General features: G+C 47.7%; 1 protein-coding gene across 1 annotated transcript; it reads right to left on the bottom strand.

The window, feature by feature from the left end:
- Positions 1–3,486: 3,486 nt before the first annotated feature.
- Positions 3,487–15,514, bottom strand: LOC116984003 (podocan-like protein 1). The gene is made up of 4 exons (XM_033038026.1): positions 15,364–15,514; positions 14,007–14,084; positions 6,768–7,590; positions 3,487–4,783 (listed from the first exon to the last, which is right to left on the bottom strand). The coding sequence occupies exons 1-4, from the start codon at positions 15,377–15,379 to the stop codon at positions 3,697–3,699; spliced, it is 2,004 nt and encodes a 667-aa protein (XP_032893917.1). The 5' UTR covers positions 15,380–15,514; the 3' UTR covers positions 3,487–3,696.
- Positions 15,515–15,737: the final 223 nt, after the last annotated feature.

Here is a 15,737-nt window from a genome sequence, read left to right as displayed (position 1 = left end):
TAAACCAGCATCTGCAGTTCCTTGTGTCCAGTTGTCGTAGCAAACAACAGAGGTGCGAAAGGTAAGATCCAAAGGAAACTCTGTCTATAGCTTCATAGATGCTCCCTGACCTGCTGAATACTTCCAGTATTTCCTGTTTGATGTCCTGTACCCATAGTATTTTGGTATTGCTTTAAGTTCTACAGGGTCGATAATAGGAAACTTTCCATGTTCTCCAAAGATGATGCCTAACCCGCTGAGTTACTCCAACACATTGTGTCCTTTTGAGGAGGGGGGGAGTGATTAATAGGATTGGTCTGAAGCCAGCATAGGGCTTGATGGGCCAAATGGCCTCCTTCGCTATTAGAATGGAATCATAAAAATTATTGTGTAAACACAGTTTGGGCAACACCTGGAGTAACCAAAATCAGTTCTGGATCGCAGCGCTGGAGAAGATATATTGACCTCAGAGAGAATATAGGTGCCAATTAGATTTGACTGCACTGGGCCTGTACTCACTGGAGTTTAGAATGATAAGGGGGGACCTCATTGAAACTTACCGAATAGTGAAAGACCTGGATAGAGTGGATGTGGAGAGGATATTTCCACTGGTGGGAGAGTATAGGACTAAAGGACACAGCTTCAGAATAAAGGATGTACCTACGGAAAAAGAGATGAGCAGGAATTTCTTCAGTCAGAGGGTGGTGAATCTGTGGAATTCATTGCCATAGACGGCTATTTTTAAGGCAGAGATTGACAGATTCTTGATAGTAAGTGTGTCAAGGGTGATGGGGAGATGGCAGGAGAATGGGGTTGAGAGGGTAAGCTAAGATTGAATGGCGGGGTAGACTCGATGAGCCGAATGGCCTAATTCGGCTCCTGTGATTTATGAACTTACGAACCACTTCATTAAAGTCAAAAGTCAAAAGTAGCCTTTATTGTCATTCAGACCTTGCGGTCTGAACGAAATGTTGTTGCCTTGCAGCCCTACATATAGTACAAAATGACAAAAAACACACAATAAACACAAATTAACATCCACCACAGTGAGTTCACCAGGCACCTCCTCACTGTGATGGAAGGCAAAAGTCTTAAGTCTTTGTCTCATCCCTTCTTATTCTCCATCTGCGTCGAGGCGATCCAGGCTTCAGATGTTGTGACCCCGCCGGGCGATGGTAAGTAATGTCAGTCCCGCGGCTGAATCCGAGCTCCGTGAACGGGCCGGTTCAACTCCGCGGGCCGGGGAGGTCGAAGCTGCGGCCCCCCCAGTCCAGCGGACGCAGCTGTTGTTGCGGGAGCTCCGGAGAACAGGTCCGCAACCTGTGACCTGCGAGCTCCCGACACTGGGCCCGCGGTCGGGTCGGGTGCCTGCTGCCGCTGCCCCAGCTCCGAGGCCAGGTCACCGCTGCCGCTGCCCCAGCTCCGAGGCCGGGTGGCCGCTGCCGCTGCCCCGGCTCCACTATTAGGCCTCGGCGTAGACGGGGGCGGAGGATACGACAAGAAAAGTCGCATCCCCCCCGAAGGAAGAGACCAAAAACATGTTTCTCCCCCCACCCACACACATACACAACCTAATAAACCAAAGATTAACTAAAACAGGACAAAAGAACAATAACAAAAAAGAAAAAAACAGATGGATTGCAGGCGAGCCGCAGCTGCTAAGGCAGCGCCGCCATCTTAAAATGTTACTGGGGCTAAAAGGGTTAATTTACAGGGCAGGTTCTGGCCTGTATTTACTTGAATGCAAAGGATGATGGGGTTGATGAAATCAAGATGTGTTAGATGCTTGCAGGATTTGACAGAGTGGTGAGAATCTGAACCCACCGCTGTGGGAAATGGTTCAAAGTTCTGGGTCAATTGAAAGACTGGAGGCTGATGAATGGGGCCTGTTACCACACACTGAGGAATCCCACTTCATCCAGTGTGCATCGTACAAGAATGCATACCTAAGAACTGTAGGTCCATCAGTTAAATCGTGCAGCTACGCACATTTGCACAACCTGGTATGTTAATCTTCCCCTTCAGGGTCAGATTTTCCAAATTAGTGAGAATATAACAATCACAGGTTTAAAATTAACATCTCAACATTGACACAGTGGTGCAGCAGTAGAGTTGCTGCCACACAGCGCCTGAGACTCGGGTTCAATCCTGACAACGGGTGCTGTCTGTGTGGAGTTTGCACGTTCTCCCCGTGGGTTTTCTCCGGGTGCTCCAGTTTCCTCTCATATTCCAAAGATGTGCAGGTTTGTAGGCTGATTGGCTTCTGGAAATTGTCTCTAGAGTGTAGGATAGAACTAATATATGGGTGATCGCTAGTCCGTGCGGACTCAGTGGGCCGAAGGGCCTTTCCCCACGCTGTATCTCTCAACTAAACTAAACTAAACTCTCCTTTCATTGATTGAAATTTGCAGATTGTTCCCATCTTTAACCATCCTAAGGTCATTCCTGTTTTGAGGCCAAATTTGAAATTTCTAATTTCCTCGGTGACCTCTGAACTCTTTCCTTACAACCTGCCCCAAAGTTCAACAACATTGAACTTTTCATTTGATTATAGTTTAGTTTAGAGATACAGGCCTTTTGACCCACCGAATTCAAGCCAACCAACAATCACCCATACACTAGTTCTATCCTACACACTAGGGACAATTTATACAGAAGCCAATTAACCTTACAAACCTGCACGTCTTTCAGATGTGGGAGGAAATCAGAGCACCCGGAGGAAACCAGCGGTCACGGGGAGAACGTTCAAACTACGCACAGACATGGAAACATAGAAAATAGGTGCAGGAGTAGGCCATTCGGCCCTTCGAGCCTGCACCGCCATTCAATATGATCATGGCTGATCATCCAACTCAGTGTCCTGTACCTGCCTTCTCTCCATACCCCCTGATCCCTTTAGCCACAAGGGCCACATCTAACTCCCTCTTAAATATAGCCAATGAACTGGCCTCAACTACCTTCTGTGGCAGCTTGAGGTCAAGATCGAACCTGGGTCTCTGACGTCGTGAGGCAGCATCTCTACCGCTGCACCACCATGCCGCCCCATGTACGATACCTTCCCTCCCTCCCCAAAACACCACCAACCTCAACTAACCACACTTTTCCTTTGGTGGTCCAACCAAGCTGATAAGGACGATCAAAAATTCCGAATTAAATAAATGGTCATTTTATTCAAGTACTACAGTATCAATTCCTGTGTCAAATAGCCCAACCAAAGAAGAAGCAGCCAAACTATTTGTTGTTAATGAAACTCTTTACTGCATTTAATTAATGACTCCTATTTCAAGGCGATGAGGGTTTGGTGAGATGAGGGTTTCACAAGAGAGACCAGGATAACGGATGTGTGGGAAGGAAGTGCAGATGCTGGTCAGTCCGAAGAAGGATCTCGACTCAAAATGTCACCCATTCCTTATCTCCAGTGATGCTGCTGGTCCTACAAGGAACTGCAGATGCTGGTTTACACCGAAGATAGACACAAAATGCTGCAGTAACTCAGTGAGTCAGGATGCATTTCTGGAAAAAAGGAACAGGTGACATTTCGGATCGAGACCCTTCTTCAGACTGAGAGTCAGGGGGAGGAAAACTAGTGGTATGAAATGGTATCCGCAATAAAGGATAATGCGCCTTGAATGTAGAATAAACTCAATGTCCAAATGGATTCTGCTGGAAAGTGGGAGCTTTCTCTTGATGTTAGACATGACTATTCTGATTTGCCGTTCACTCGAAATGAATCACCTGGTGGCCCCGAAGACACCTCAGAGCCCGGGAGTCTACCTGGTCCGGGTCCAGTTTATTCTTCTCAAGGCGCACGAGTATTAGATGGCTCCTCGCCCACTCACGATCGCAGAGGGCGTCTCTGGGGAAGTGAGAGATATGATTGCCGTGCAGGTAGAGATAGTGCAAGGTTAACGGCAGCTGCCGGGGCACATGGAGCAGACGATTGTGACTCAGGTCCACAAACCGGAGGCGGGCCATCCCCCGTAATGCCCCAGTGGCCACCAGGGCGATCCGGTTGTGCGCCAGGTAAACCTCCTCCAAGTCCGACGTGTTGCAAAAGCTACCTTTCCTGATGGCACCGATAGCGTTCCCTTCAAGAATCAGCTCCTTCAAGGAGCAAGGAAGTTGCTTGGGAACAGCAGTGAGGGCGTTTTTACCGAGATCCAAATATTCAAGTTTGCTCATATGTTGGAAAGCCTTTTGGCCAATGCCTCTGTTATTGACCTGGTTGTTATGGAGACTGAGATGTGTGAGTGCGGTAGAGCTGCTAAATACATTGTCCGCTATTTTCTGAATCTGATTCCCTTCCAAGTACAACTCTCGTAGGCTGGTGCTAAGGTCGGTGGGGACAGCAGCCAAGAGATTGTGCTCCATTTTAATGGTGTGAAGGTTCTGCATTGGACCAAGTGCTCCTGCAGGGATGGATCCCTCCATTAGTCTATTATCATTGAGGCTGATGATTCGGAGGTTCCTGTACGTTGCCCAGTCTCGAGCTGACATGGTACTGATGTTGTTTGAGTTGAGCGTCAGCTCTTCCAGGGAAGGGGGCAGAGTGACGGGAACACGGGAGAGTTGGTTCTGGTCCAGGTACAAGCGAGTCAGCTTCTCCATACGCTCCAGAGAGCCCTCCAGCCCAGCGTCTGTCAGCCGGTTGCTGTTGAGCACGAGGAACTCAAGCGATACATACTCGCTCAGTAACTCCATAGGAATCACATCGATCTGGTTGTTCATGAGGAAGAGACTCCTGGTGTTGAAGGGGATTCCGTACGGGAATCTGTTAAGTCCTCGATCTGAGCATTGGACAACCCTGGAAGTAAATATTTAATACCAATGAGAGAAATAATAACTGAAAGGTATTTTCCTATTAGAATTACAGACGCAGGAACAAAGAACTGCAGATGCTGATTTACACCAAAGATAGACACAAAGTCCTGGAGTAACTCGGCGGGTCAGGCAGCGTCTCCGATGCGCATGGATAGGTGACGTGTGGGGTTGGTTGAGTCTGAAGAAGTGTCCTGACCAGAAATGTCACCTGTCTGTGTTCTCCAGGGATGGTGCCTGATCAGTTGAGTTACCCCAGCACTGTATACCTTCCTTATGTGGCATTTAGAGTCAGCAATTTGTGTCCTTTTTCATTAATAAGTGGTGTTATTTCCCCTGAAAAGAGATGTTGAACAGAAAAACTGCCTGACACCTCTGCAATAATGAACTGCAGGTGCTGGTTTATACCAAAGATAGGCCCAAAGTGATGGAGTAACTCAGGGGGGGGGGGGGGGGGGGGGTTCAGGCAGCATCTCTGGAGAAGAAGGAGACCTGATAGATGATAATGCCAGTTAATGGAGCCAAGGCTTTTCAATCAGTCCATCAGTTGTAAAATGATTACTCCAGCACTTTGTGTCCTTTTGGGTAAACCAGCAACTGTGGTTCCTTGTTTCTACAATGATTAATGAGCCTTCACTCTCTGGGCTAGCGCAGGGTGTGATTCTACGTCTCTTTGCCACCCAAAGGACAGGAGACGTAGAAGGGTCCCGACCTGAAGCATCCCCGACCCATGTTCTCCAGGGATGCTGCCTGGCCTGCTGAGTTACTCCAGCACTCTGTGTCCTTCTAGGGTGAGGTCACCGCAGGAAGGGACATTGCCACTGGCAGGGAGGACGGTCTCAATCATGGCTGGGACGGATTGTTGGAAACTGGCCAAGGCAGAACCTCCCATCTGACCCATCTCACACACGTTGGCCTGACCCGCTCACTCCTGTTTATTAATAGTGTCTCACTCATGCTCTCCAAGAGCATAAGAGGTTCCTGAGATGTTTTCCAGTGTTGCTCAAGCTCACAGCTGTTTGCTCTCTGTGGCAGCTGAACATAGAAACATAGAAAATAGGTGCAGGAGTAGGCCATTCGGCCCTTCGAGCCTGCACCGCCATTCAATATGATCATGGCTGATCATCCAACTCAGTATCCCGTACCTGCCTTCTCTCCATACCCCCTGATCCCTCTAGCCACAAGGGCCACATCTAACTCCCTCTTAAATATAGCATCTGAAGATCTAGAGGGAGCTTGGGACGAGGGTGCGAAGAGAGGAGAATATGGAGTAGTTGGATTTCAGATTTAGATTTTAGAGATACAGTGTGGTAACAGACGCTTCGGCCCACCGAGTCCACGCCGACCAACAATCACCTGTACACTAGTTCTATCCTACACACACTAGGGACAATTAGCAGAAGCCAATTAACTTACAAACCTGCACTCTTTAGAATGTGTCAGGATATGTGCGGCACAGTTGCGTCGCATTAGAGCTGCTGCCTTACAGCGCCAGAGACCCGGGTTCGACCTTGACTACGGGTGCTGTCTGTACAGAGTTTGTACTGTATATTCTCCCTGTGACTGCGGGGGTTTTCTCCAGGTCCTCCAGTTTCCTCCCACACTCCAAAGACATGCAGGTTTGTAGGCTAATTGGCTTCAGAAAATTGTCCCTAGTGCGTAGGATAGTGTTAGTGTAGGTCAGGATCGGCATGGACTCGGTGGGCCAAAGGGCCTGTTCCCGCGCTGTATCTCTAAAGTCTAAAGAAACCAGAGCACCGGGAGGAAACCCGCATGGTCACAGGGAAAACATACACTCAGCACAGACAACAGCCGAGGTCAGGATCGAACCTGGGTCTCTGGCGCTGCTAGGCAGAAACTCTATGTTCCATGCAAGAGCAAAAATGTTTTTCTTCAACGCCCACTCTGGTTCCATGCCCAGTAATTACGTTATTCATGTCTGAAAGGTCATCATACAGAATAAACCATACCTTCCGTAGCACGTGCAATGTGGGGGACAGTAATGATCTTCAAAGTAGGGGAACGCTTTTGGCTTCACGCTTTTCCTCTTCTGCTGCTCCTGTTGCAGCTTTGTCTGACCTGGTTTCCCAGGGACCTGGGGCTTTACCTTCAGCTTGGCAGATGGCTGTTTCTGACACTTCTTCGTGGCTTTGGTGAGTTTGTGCTGCTTTGACCGCTTGACGTTGCCATTGGTGACGTTCTTCCCGCGTCCCGGCCTCCAGAGGATGGTGGCGGAATAGTTCCCTGATATGTTGGGAGCTGAGGGCCGGCGTGGGTTCTTCATTGCCAACTGAGGTCCTAAGCGTTTGGCCAAGTGACCACCTGTTGGCATGTAGTTAGCGTGTTGGGAAGAACCTTTGGCCGGTGTGAGAGAATGGTTCACGGTTGGGCGGTGTGTTGGTGTTGGGCTCGTGTTCACGACGTCTGTGGCCACATTGGTTTCTAATTGATGAGGAGCCTGGATGTTGCTAGGTCTCTCATGTAGAGTTGGCGCGGAGCTCCCACTGGGACTAGTGTCATTGGGCACGCTGGTCGCTATGTTGGTCCGTTTGGGATTTTGCAAATTGGGGCTTTGAGCGGGGCTGTGCGATGCCGGTGAAGGCCCACCGTCACCAGTCACGATGGTCTCGTAACCGGCCACAAGCATTTTATCTTCTGGAGCGACACGAAGTATCTCAACTCCAGATATTGGAAGACCTCCGTCTTCCTGAGGCACAGTCTCCTTGGTCGGTGTCTGGGTCGACGGCAGAAAGGTTCCTGTTATCTGCACTTCAATCTGCCTGCCCTTCATGGCTACAGGGAGAGAAAGAAGCACAACATCAACATTTCAACAAAACTTAATCCGTCAAGAGTATTGAGTATATTCTTTTGTTCTTTGTATTTTGTCATAACTCCGGTTTCCATCTCCGCTAACTCTTAGTCTGAAGAAGATTTTCGACCCAAAACGTCACTTACTTGTATTTCTTTTCTCCAGGGTCTTTCCAGCCTGACCCGCTGAGTCACTGCAGCATTTTGTGCCTATCCTTTGCGCAAACCAGCATCTACAGTTCCTTCCCACACATATTGACTATAGGAGTTGGGCGGCCATTTTACAGTTGTACAAGACGTTGGTGAGGCCACATTTAGAGGATTGTGTTCAGTTTTAGTCACCATGTTGTAGGAAAGATGTTGTCAAGCTGGAAAAAGCGCAGAGAAGATTTACGAGGAATTTGCCAGGACTCGAGGGCCTGAGCTATAAGGAGAGGTTGAGCAGACTAGGACGTTATTCCTTGGAGCGGAGGAGGATGAGGGGTGATCTTATAGAGTGCTCATCATCATGAGAGGAATAGATTGGGTAAATGCACAGTCTTTTGCCCAGTGCAAGATAGTTGAGAACCAGAGGACATAGGTTTAAGGTGAGGGAGGAAAGATATAATAGGGACCTGAGGGGTAACTTTTTTACACAAAGGGTGGCGGGTGCATGGAACGAGCTGCCAGAGGAGGTAGTTGAGACATAACGTTTAAGAGACATTTAGACAGGTACATGGATAGGAAAGATTTAGAGGGGATATGGGCCAATTCGGGCAGGTGGGACTAGTGTAGATGGGGCATGTTAGTGGGCGTGGGCAAGTTGAGTCGAAGGGCCTGTTTCGTTGATGTATGGCTCTATGTCACTGCTGTCCAGGTTGGTTCCTTCAATCGTGACTGAGATGTGGATGAATGTTGGACTCCTTTTACCGTTCATCACTGATTGCCCCCTGAACTGCATGGCTTGCGGGACACATCATACAACGAGGAAGGTACGTGGTTTGGAATCACGTACGACCCAGCCAGGTAAGGATCTGCTGAGATTTTCTACTTTGTTCTGTTTTAACTTCAGATGTTTAGTATTTGTCGTTATGTGGAACTGCAGATGCTGGTTTACAAAAGAAGACGCCAAAAAGTCGGAATAACACAGCTGGGCCAAGCAGCATCTCTAGAGAACATGGATAGGTGATGTTTTGGGTCGAGACCCTTCTTCAGACTGATGAATAGATGACATTTTGGGTCGAGACCCTTCTTCATTCTGATGTCATCTATCCATGTTCTCCAGAGATGCTGTCTGTCCTGATAACCAACACCAACTCCAATACCAACACAACAGTCTGAAGAAGGGTCTCGACCCAAGGGTCTCCAGAGATGCTGTCTGTCCCGCTGAGTTACTCCAACATTTTGTGTCTATCTTTGTTTTTAACCAGCATCTGCAGGTCCTTCCTACACCTTCTGAGGTGCAGAGATATCGTTGGATTAAGCCAAAGATATAATCAAGGGTAGCATGAACAACCCTATGTACAACAGAGGCAAGTTCAAAGAACAGGTCAGATCTCCCACCAGCTAGATTGTGGTCCTGACCTCCCATTTACCTCATTGGAGACCTTCGAACCATCTTTACATGGACTTTACTGGACATTATCTTGCACTAAACGTTATTCCTTTATCCTTTATATACATTGTGGATGGCTTGATTGTAGTCATGTATAGTCTTCGGCTGACTGGAGCGAAGGAAGTAGGCGACGTTTCGGGCCGAAACCCTTCTTCAGACTGATGGGGGTGGGGGGGGGAGAAAGAAGGAAAAGGGGAGGAGGAGGAGGAGGAGCCCGAGGGCTGCGGATGGGAGGGTGGGAGGAACAGCTAGAGGGTTAAGGAAGGGGAGGAGACAGCAAGGGCTAGCAAATTGGAGAATTCAATGTTAATGCCATACGGACGCAAGGTCCCCAGACGGAATATGAGGTGCTGTTCCTCCAATTTCCGCTGTTGCTCACTCTGGCAATGGAGCAGACCCAGGACAGAGAGGTCGGATTGGGAATGGGAGGGGGAGTTGAAGTGCTGAGCCACCGGGAGTTCAGGTAGGTTATTGCGTAGTCTTTTCGCTGGCTGGATAGCACACAACAAAAAAGCTTTTCACTGTACCTCGGCACACATGACAATAATAAACAAACTAAGACTAAGCTAAACATTGCCAGTGATACTGCAGCACCCAGCTGTGACTGCCCAGATTAGTAACACCCCTTAATTTAGGTCTGAAAATAAGACCTTTGTGTGTGTCTAGTTGAGTTTTAATTGAGGTTTGAAGGGTCTAGACAGAGAGGGTCGGAAGTAACGATTTCCTGATTTAAGATGAAAATTATGCGGGACAAGGATTTAATGTAATTGGTGTATGGATTAGTGGGGGGATAAGGATAGGTTTTTTTTTCAGTGAAGGAAGGAACTGCAGATGCTGGTTTATACCGAAGATAGACACAAAATGCTGGAGTAACTCAGTGGGTCAGGCATCATCTCCGGAGAAAATGAATAGGTGAAATTTTGGGTCAGAAAAGCAGAGACGGCCAGAACAAAGCAGGGCCAGCAACAGGCTGGAGCCCATAACAACTCATTGTTGACAAGAGAAGAGATGATAATGACAGAGATTCACTGGGGGGGAGGAGAGATCTGTAATATCCCTCTTAAAAAGATCCCAGAGACAGAAACTACTGACAAACTTAGAATGTCAAAGATAGACACCAAACGCTGGAGTAACTCAGATGGTAATCCCAGAGAAGGCAGCTTCCTACAGGACATGAATAGGTGACATTTCAGGTTGTTATCCTTCTACAGACCACAAGACATCATCTATCCATGTTGTCCAGAGATGCTGCCAGACCTGCTGAGTTACTCCAGCATCTTGTGTCTATGTTTAGTATAAACTAGCATCTGCAGTTCCTTTTTATTAAACTTATACTTGGCTCTGCACTGGAAGAGGCATAACCCTCAAAACCATTAAGTTAGTCGGATATGATTGGAGAGCTATTTGTGGATAGTACGAAGACAATGGACTGAATGACTTCCTTCCTCCCACCCACCCTCCAGCTCCTCCACCCCTTTTAAGTTTTTCCTGTTTTATAACTTTACCTTTTCTGGAGAACTTAACACATGAAAAAAATTGGATTACTTTAACAGATTGTTCAGCAGCCTTAGGGCCCTTTTATGCCTGAATGTTTTGCATTTTTACAGAGTATTAAGTTTAAGTCTTGAGCATTTCACACAAAAGGAAGCTGCACATTCCAGGACCTCTCCATCTGCCCATTGCATTGAGATCCAATGTTGCATAGCTGCACATACCCCTTCCCCGAGCCATACATCTCGATTTGAAATTAACATTGAGTGCAGACTCCATCTACACCTCACGCTACCTCGGCAAGACCACCAGCATAGCCAAGGTCAGTCTGAAGAAGGGTCTCTACCGGAAATGTCACCCATTCCTTCTCTCCAGAGATGCTGCCTGTCCCGCTGCGTTACTCCAGCTTTTTGTGTCTATCTTCAATGTGTTTCACCCCATTCACTCCCTCTTCTCCCCCTCTCTCCTCTACAATGCCTCTCCTCTTATCCAGCTTTTTTCACCTCCCCCCTACAATCAGACTGAAGAAGGGTCTCAATCTGACACATCACCAATCCATGTTCTCCAAAGATGCTGCCTGACCTGTTGAGTTACTCCAGTACTTTATGCTCTTCAGTGTTTTTTTTAAAAAACTTCACCCCTGGAAGATCGTAGTACTTCAATACATACCTTGGACGTTGATCTCTGCCTGCAAAATGCCTCTCACCTTCAGTTTCGTATAAGAGAAAATCATATACCACAATACTTCTGGATCATACACTTTAAGATGAGGAGGGCAAGATTTAACATGAACATGAGGGGCAACCTTTTCACACAGTGGGTGAATGGAAAGAGCAGCCACAGGAGGTAGTTGAGGCAGGTACTATCACAACATTTAAAATATATTTAGACAGGGACATGGATAGGAAAGGTTTAGAGGGACATGGGCCAAACACATTCAGGTGGGATTAGCGTAGATGGGGCTTCTTGGTCAGTGTGGACAAGTTGGGCCTGTTTCTGTCCTGTATGATCCTATGACTTTCATAATACAGTCCAGGCTGAATCACAAGGCAATTGATTCTTACTTAGAAGAGGGAGTGGGAGATGAAGGCAGATTCCCCTTCTCCTTCAATGAGCCCATCACAGGGTAGTGGGGAGGAAGAGATAGATCAGTCATGATTGAATGGCGGAGTAGACTTGATGGGCTGAATGGCCTAATTGTGCTCCTATCACTTATGACCTTATGACCTTAAGTGAGTTTGAAATAATCATCATTGAGGATTTAGTTTAGTTTACTTAGTAGTAGGCCCCCCTCGGTCATTCCGGTGGCGCTGGTGCCAGCAGCCTCCACCTACAGCCCGGTATCTTTTTGTTTTTTTGTTTATTTAGTTATGTAAAAGTGTGTTTTTTTGTGGGGTTTTTGTGTTTTTATGTGGGGGAAGAGGGTACGGTGCGGGAGATACCGTCCTTCAGCCGCTTCCTGGTGAAGACGCGACTATTATTCGAGTCCCGTCCTCGCCCCCCCCCCCCCCCCCCAGCGGCCTACCTACTGGATTGGCGTGGCCTTTCCTGCCGGGATCGACCAGAGCTCCAGCAGCGGCGGGACAGCGCTGATACATCGCGGGGCTGGCGATGCCTTACTGGGGATCGCCGTCTGGAGCCCGGAGTGCTGGACCTGTGGCACCGACATCATGGAGCTGCGGTTTGCGGAGCTCCCAACGCGGGCGGCGCTGATGGACAGCGCGGGGTCCTGCGACTCTGCCCGGCTCGGCCTGCGGACTCGGGAGCTGCGGACTCCGGCTGCGGGAGGCGGCTGATCAGGAGGTCCGGGCCGCTGATGGGGAGGATGTTCACCGTCGGGGTTCGGCGTCGGCGTTCCACCAGCCCGGCGTGAGGGCCTGGACATCGGGCCACCCAGGGCGGCGACTGCGGGTGCTAGGAAGGCCTCGACCATGAGTGAACATCTGGGAAGAACGGAGTGGAGGCTGGCTGGACTATGGTGCCTTCCTCACCTTGGTGCCACTGTGTTATGTTGTGTCGTGGACTTTCACTGTTTGTGCTTTTTTTTAAATTCTATTTTATTTTTAATATGTTTTATTATTTATTATTATTTATTTATTTTTATTTTTATGATACTGCCTGTAAGGGAAATTCATTTCGTTGTCTCTAACTGAGACAATGACAATAAATTTGAATACAATACAATACAATACAAAAGTCATGACTGACCATGGGTGATGCATCCTGGTTTGGATGCAAGCCTGGGCAATGTCATATGGGGAACAGGCTGTTGCCCATGCAGCACATCCCCCCTCTCTACGTCACTGATCGATCCAAAGGAACAGCAGGGCCGTTACAGTTTGGCACCAGCACCGTCGCAGGAGCTGCCAGAGCGAGGTTGTAGACAACGTCGAACTGCCTTAGGGGCTCCGACTCCAGATTTTCTTGAGGTTTACTCCTGGAGCCTCTTCCATGACTGGATATGGCCACAAGGCAGTGGAGGTTTTAAATCAGAGTTTTCCCTCTCCTCGATGGACTGCCTTCCCAGGCTGACGAGCCCCATCTGCCCGAGACTCGTGGGGGCGGGAGCGTCTACCTTCCCGTGCAGGTCTATAGCACCTGCCCACTGCCCACATTTAGTTTATTATTGTCACCTGTAACAAGGTACAGTGAACAGTTTTATATTGCGTGCTATCTGGACAGCGATATGTCTATACGATTGCATTCAAGACGTCCAGGCTTGGACGTGCAGATACAGGATAAAGGGCATTATGTTTAGTGAAAGATAAAGTCCGATTAAAGATAGTCCAAGGGTCTCCAATGAGGTAGATGGGAGGTCAAGACGGCACTCGAGTTATTGGTAGGTTGGTTCAGTTGCTTGAAAAAGCCTGGGAAGAAACTGTCCCTGAATCTGGAGGTGTGAATTCTCACACTTCTGTACCTCTTGCCTGATGGGGGAGGGGAGAAGAGGGAGTGACTGGGGTGAGACACGTCCATCAAAGATCTTATAGCGCTATAAGATCTTTGACGTCCATGATTACTTCACTGAGGTTTAAAAGGTCGAGACCCTTCTTCATGTTTCTTAACTAAAAAGTTTATCACCAATCTTCACCGAGGTGAGGGGGAGGGTTTTTGTGGTTTCAAACTTTTTGAATGACCAATTTGAAAGTTTCTGCATGGAAACAGGCCCTTCGGCCCACCGAGTCCATGCTGATCGTCGATCACCTGTCCACACTAGTTCTCATCCACACTCTACATGCTAAGCATCCATGTCGACTTTCACCCGGAGCCGTTGCATACTGAAGATGATGAATTTCAAACCTTTCGCATTACTCACTGTTTTGTGGGTTGACAGCTGAGGTTTTGAGCAGCAGAGATGCCCACAGCAAAGCCCACACCAAAGGCTTCCCTCGGCCTGTGCATTTGGACATAGAGCACAACATGCAGAGAATTACACAGATTCAATCATGTCCAATGAAGAACATAGTCAAGAGTGTTTTATTGTCATATGTCCCGAAACGGAACAATGAGATTCTTACCTGCAGCAGCACAACAGATATGTAAACATCATACATACCTGTACAACTACAGTACAGCACAGGAATAGGCTCTTCGGCCCACAAGGTCTGTGAATTGGCTTCTGTAAATTGTCCCTAGTTATAGGATGGTGCTAGTGTACTGGGTGACCGCTGGTCGGCGTGGACCAAAGGGCCTGTTTCCACGTTGTATCTCTAAACTAAACTAAACTAATCTAAAGATAGACACAAAAAGCTGGAATATCTCAGTGGGTCGGACAGCATCTCTGGAGAAAAGGAATAGGTGATGTTTCAGGTGGATACCCTTCTTCAAACTAAACTACGATGCTACCTGACCTGCTAGGTTACTCCAGCACTTTGTGTCCTTTCATCTTTCCTTGTGTGGTTTTTGTTGTTCCTTATGTAGCTTCCTATGGTATGGTTATCAAAAACAAGAGCGTGCAGGTGTAAGGTGAAGAGAATGGAGTTTTAAAGAGGACGTGAGGATGTGAGCTTGTCACACAGAGTGTGGCTGATACCTGAAACATGCTCCCTGTAAGGTAGTGTAACCAGATACAAACTATGTCGATGAAGCATTTAGACAGGGACTTGAATAGACAAGACAAAGATGGATGCAATATTAATAGGGGCATAGAGGTCAGTGTGAATGTTGTCCATTTCTGTGTGGTATGCCTCCATAAAGTATCCATTGCCTTCGTATCTTCTGGCAATACGTGAACCGTGCACATTCAGATTCCCAAGAATCAAGGCAAGGTCGGAATGGAACAAATAAATTCTTATTTGCAGCAGCACAATAAATATGTAAACATGGTACAGTATAAAACCCATAATAAACACCAAAAAAGTTCCGTATATATATATATAATATTCCCTAAATATCATCATAAGCACTGATTGACTGATTTTTGATTAGTACGGGTGTTAGGGGATATGGGGAGAAGGCAGGAGAATGGGGTTGAGAGGGAAAGATAGATCAGCCATGATTGAATGGGGAAGTAGACTTGATGGGCCGAATGGCCTAATTCTGCTCCTAGAACTTATATGAACTTATAAGCGCTCTTTCATATCGCAACAAAATTCTCCCTTTTCGTTCCACATACTGCGACACATGCAAGAACAGTTACAAACGACGACTGCTCTGTTTTCAGACATCCTTACCTTCAAATTTCTTCATCCTTCGGCAGAAATTGACTTTATCACAGACGGTGCATTCGACTCCAGCAGAAGTTGCTGCCCATTTATCACTGCGGTTCTGGTCACTTCAGGCATCCTCTTATCCCGATTTATAAGGCAGAAGTACCCAGCGGTCTATGTGTCCCCATGCTGTGATTTTCACAAGCAAACACTGAAAGAGAGCATGTGTGTGTGCGGCCCTGAGGAGAAAGGTCACAAGAGGTCATGGAGCAAACTAGAATCGTGCTAACACTATCCTACACACAAAGGACAGTTTACAATTTTTACCACAGCTAATGAACGAACAAACCTGGACGCCTTTGGAGTGCGTGAGGAAACCGGAGCAGCCAGAGAAAATC

The sequence above is a fragment of the Amblyraja radiata genome, chromosome 19 (assembly GCF_010909765.2).
Source record: "Amblyraja radiata isolate CabotCenter1 chromosome 19, sAmbRad1.1.pri, whole genome shotgun sequence".
In the NCBI taxonomy this organism is placed as follows: Eukaryota; Metazoa; Chordata; class Chondrichthyes; order Rajiformes; family Rajidae; genus Amblyraja; species Amblyraja radiata.
The sequence above is the reverse complement of the archived record's forward strand: the minus strand, read 5'-3'. Positions and strand labels throughout refer to the sequence as shown.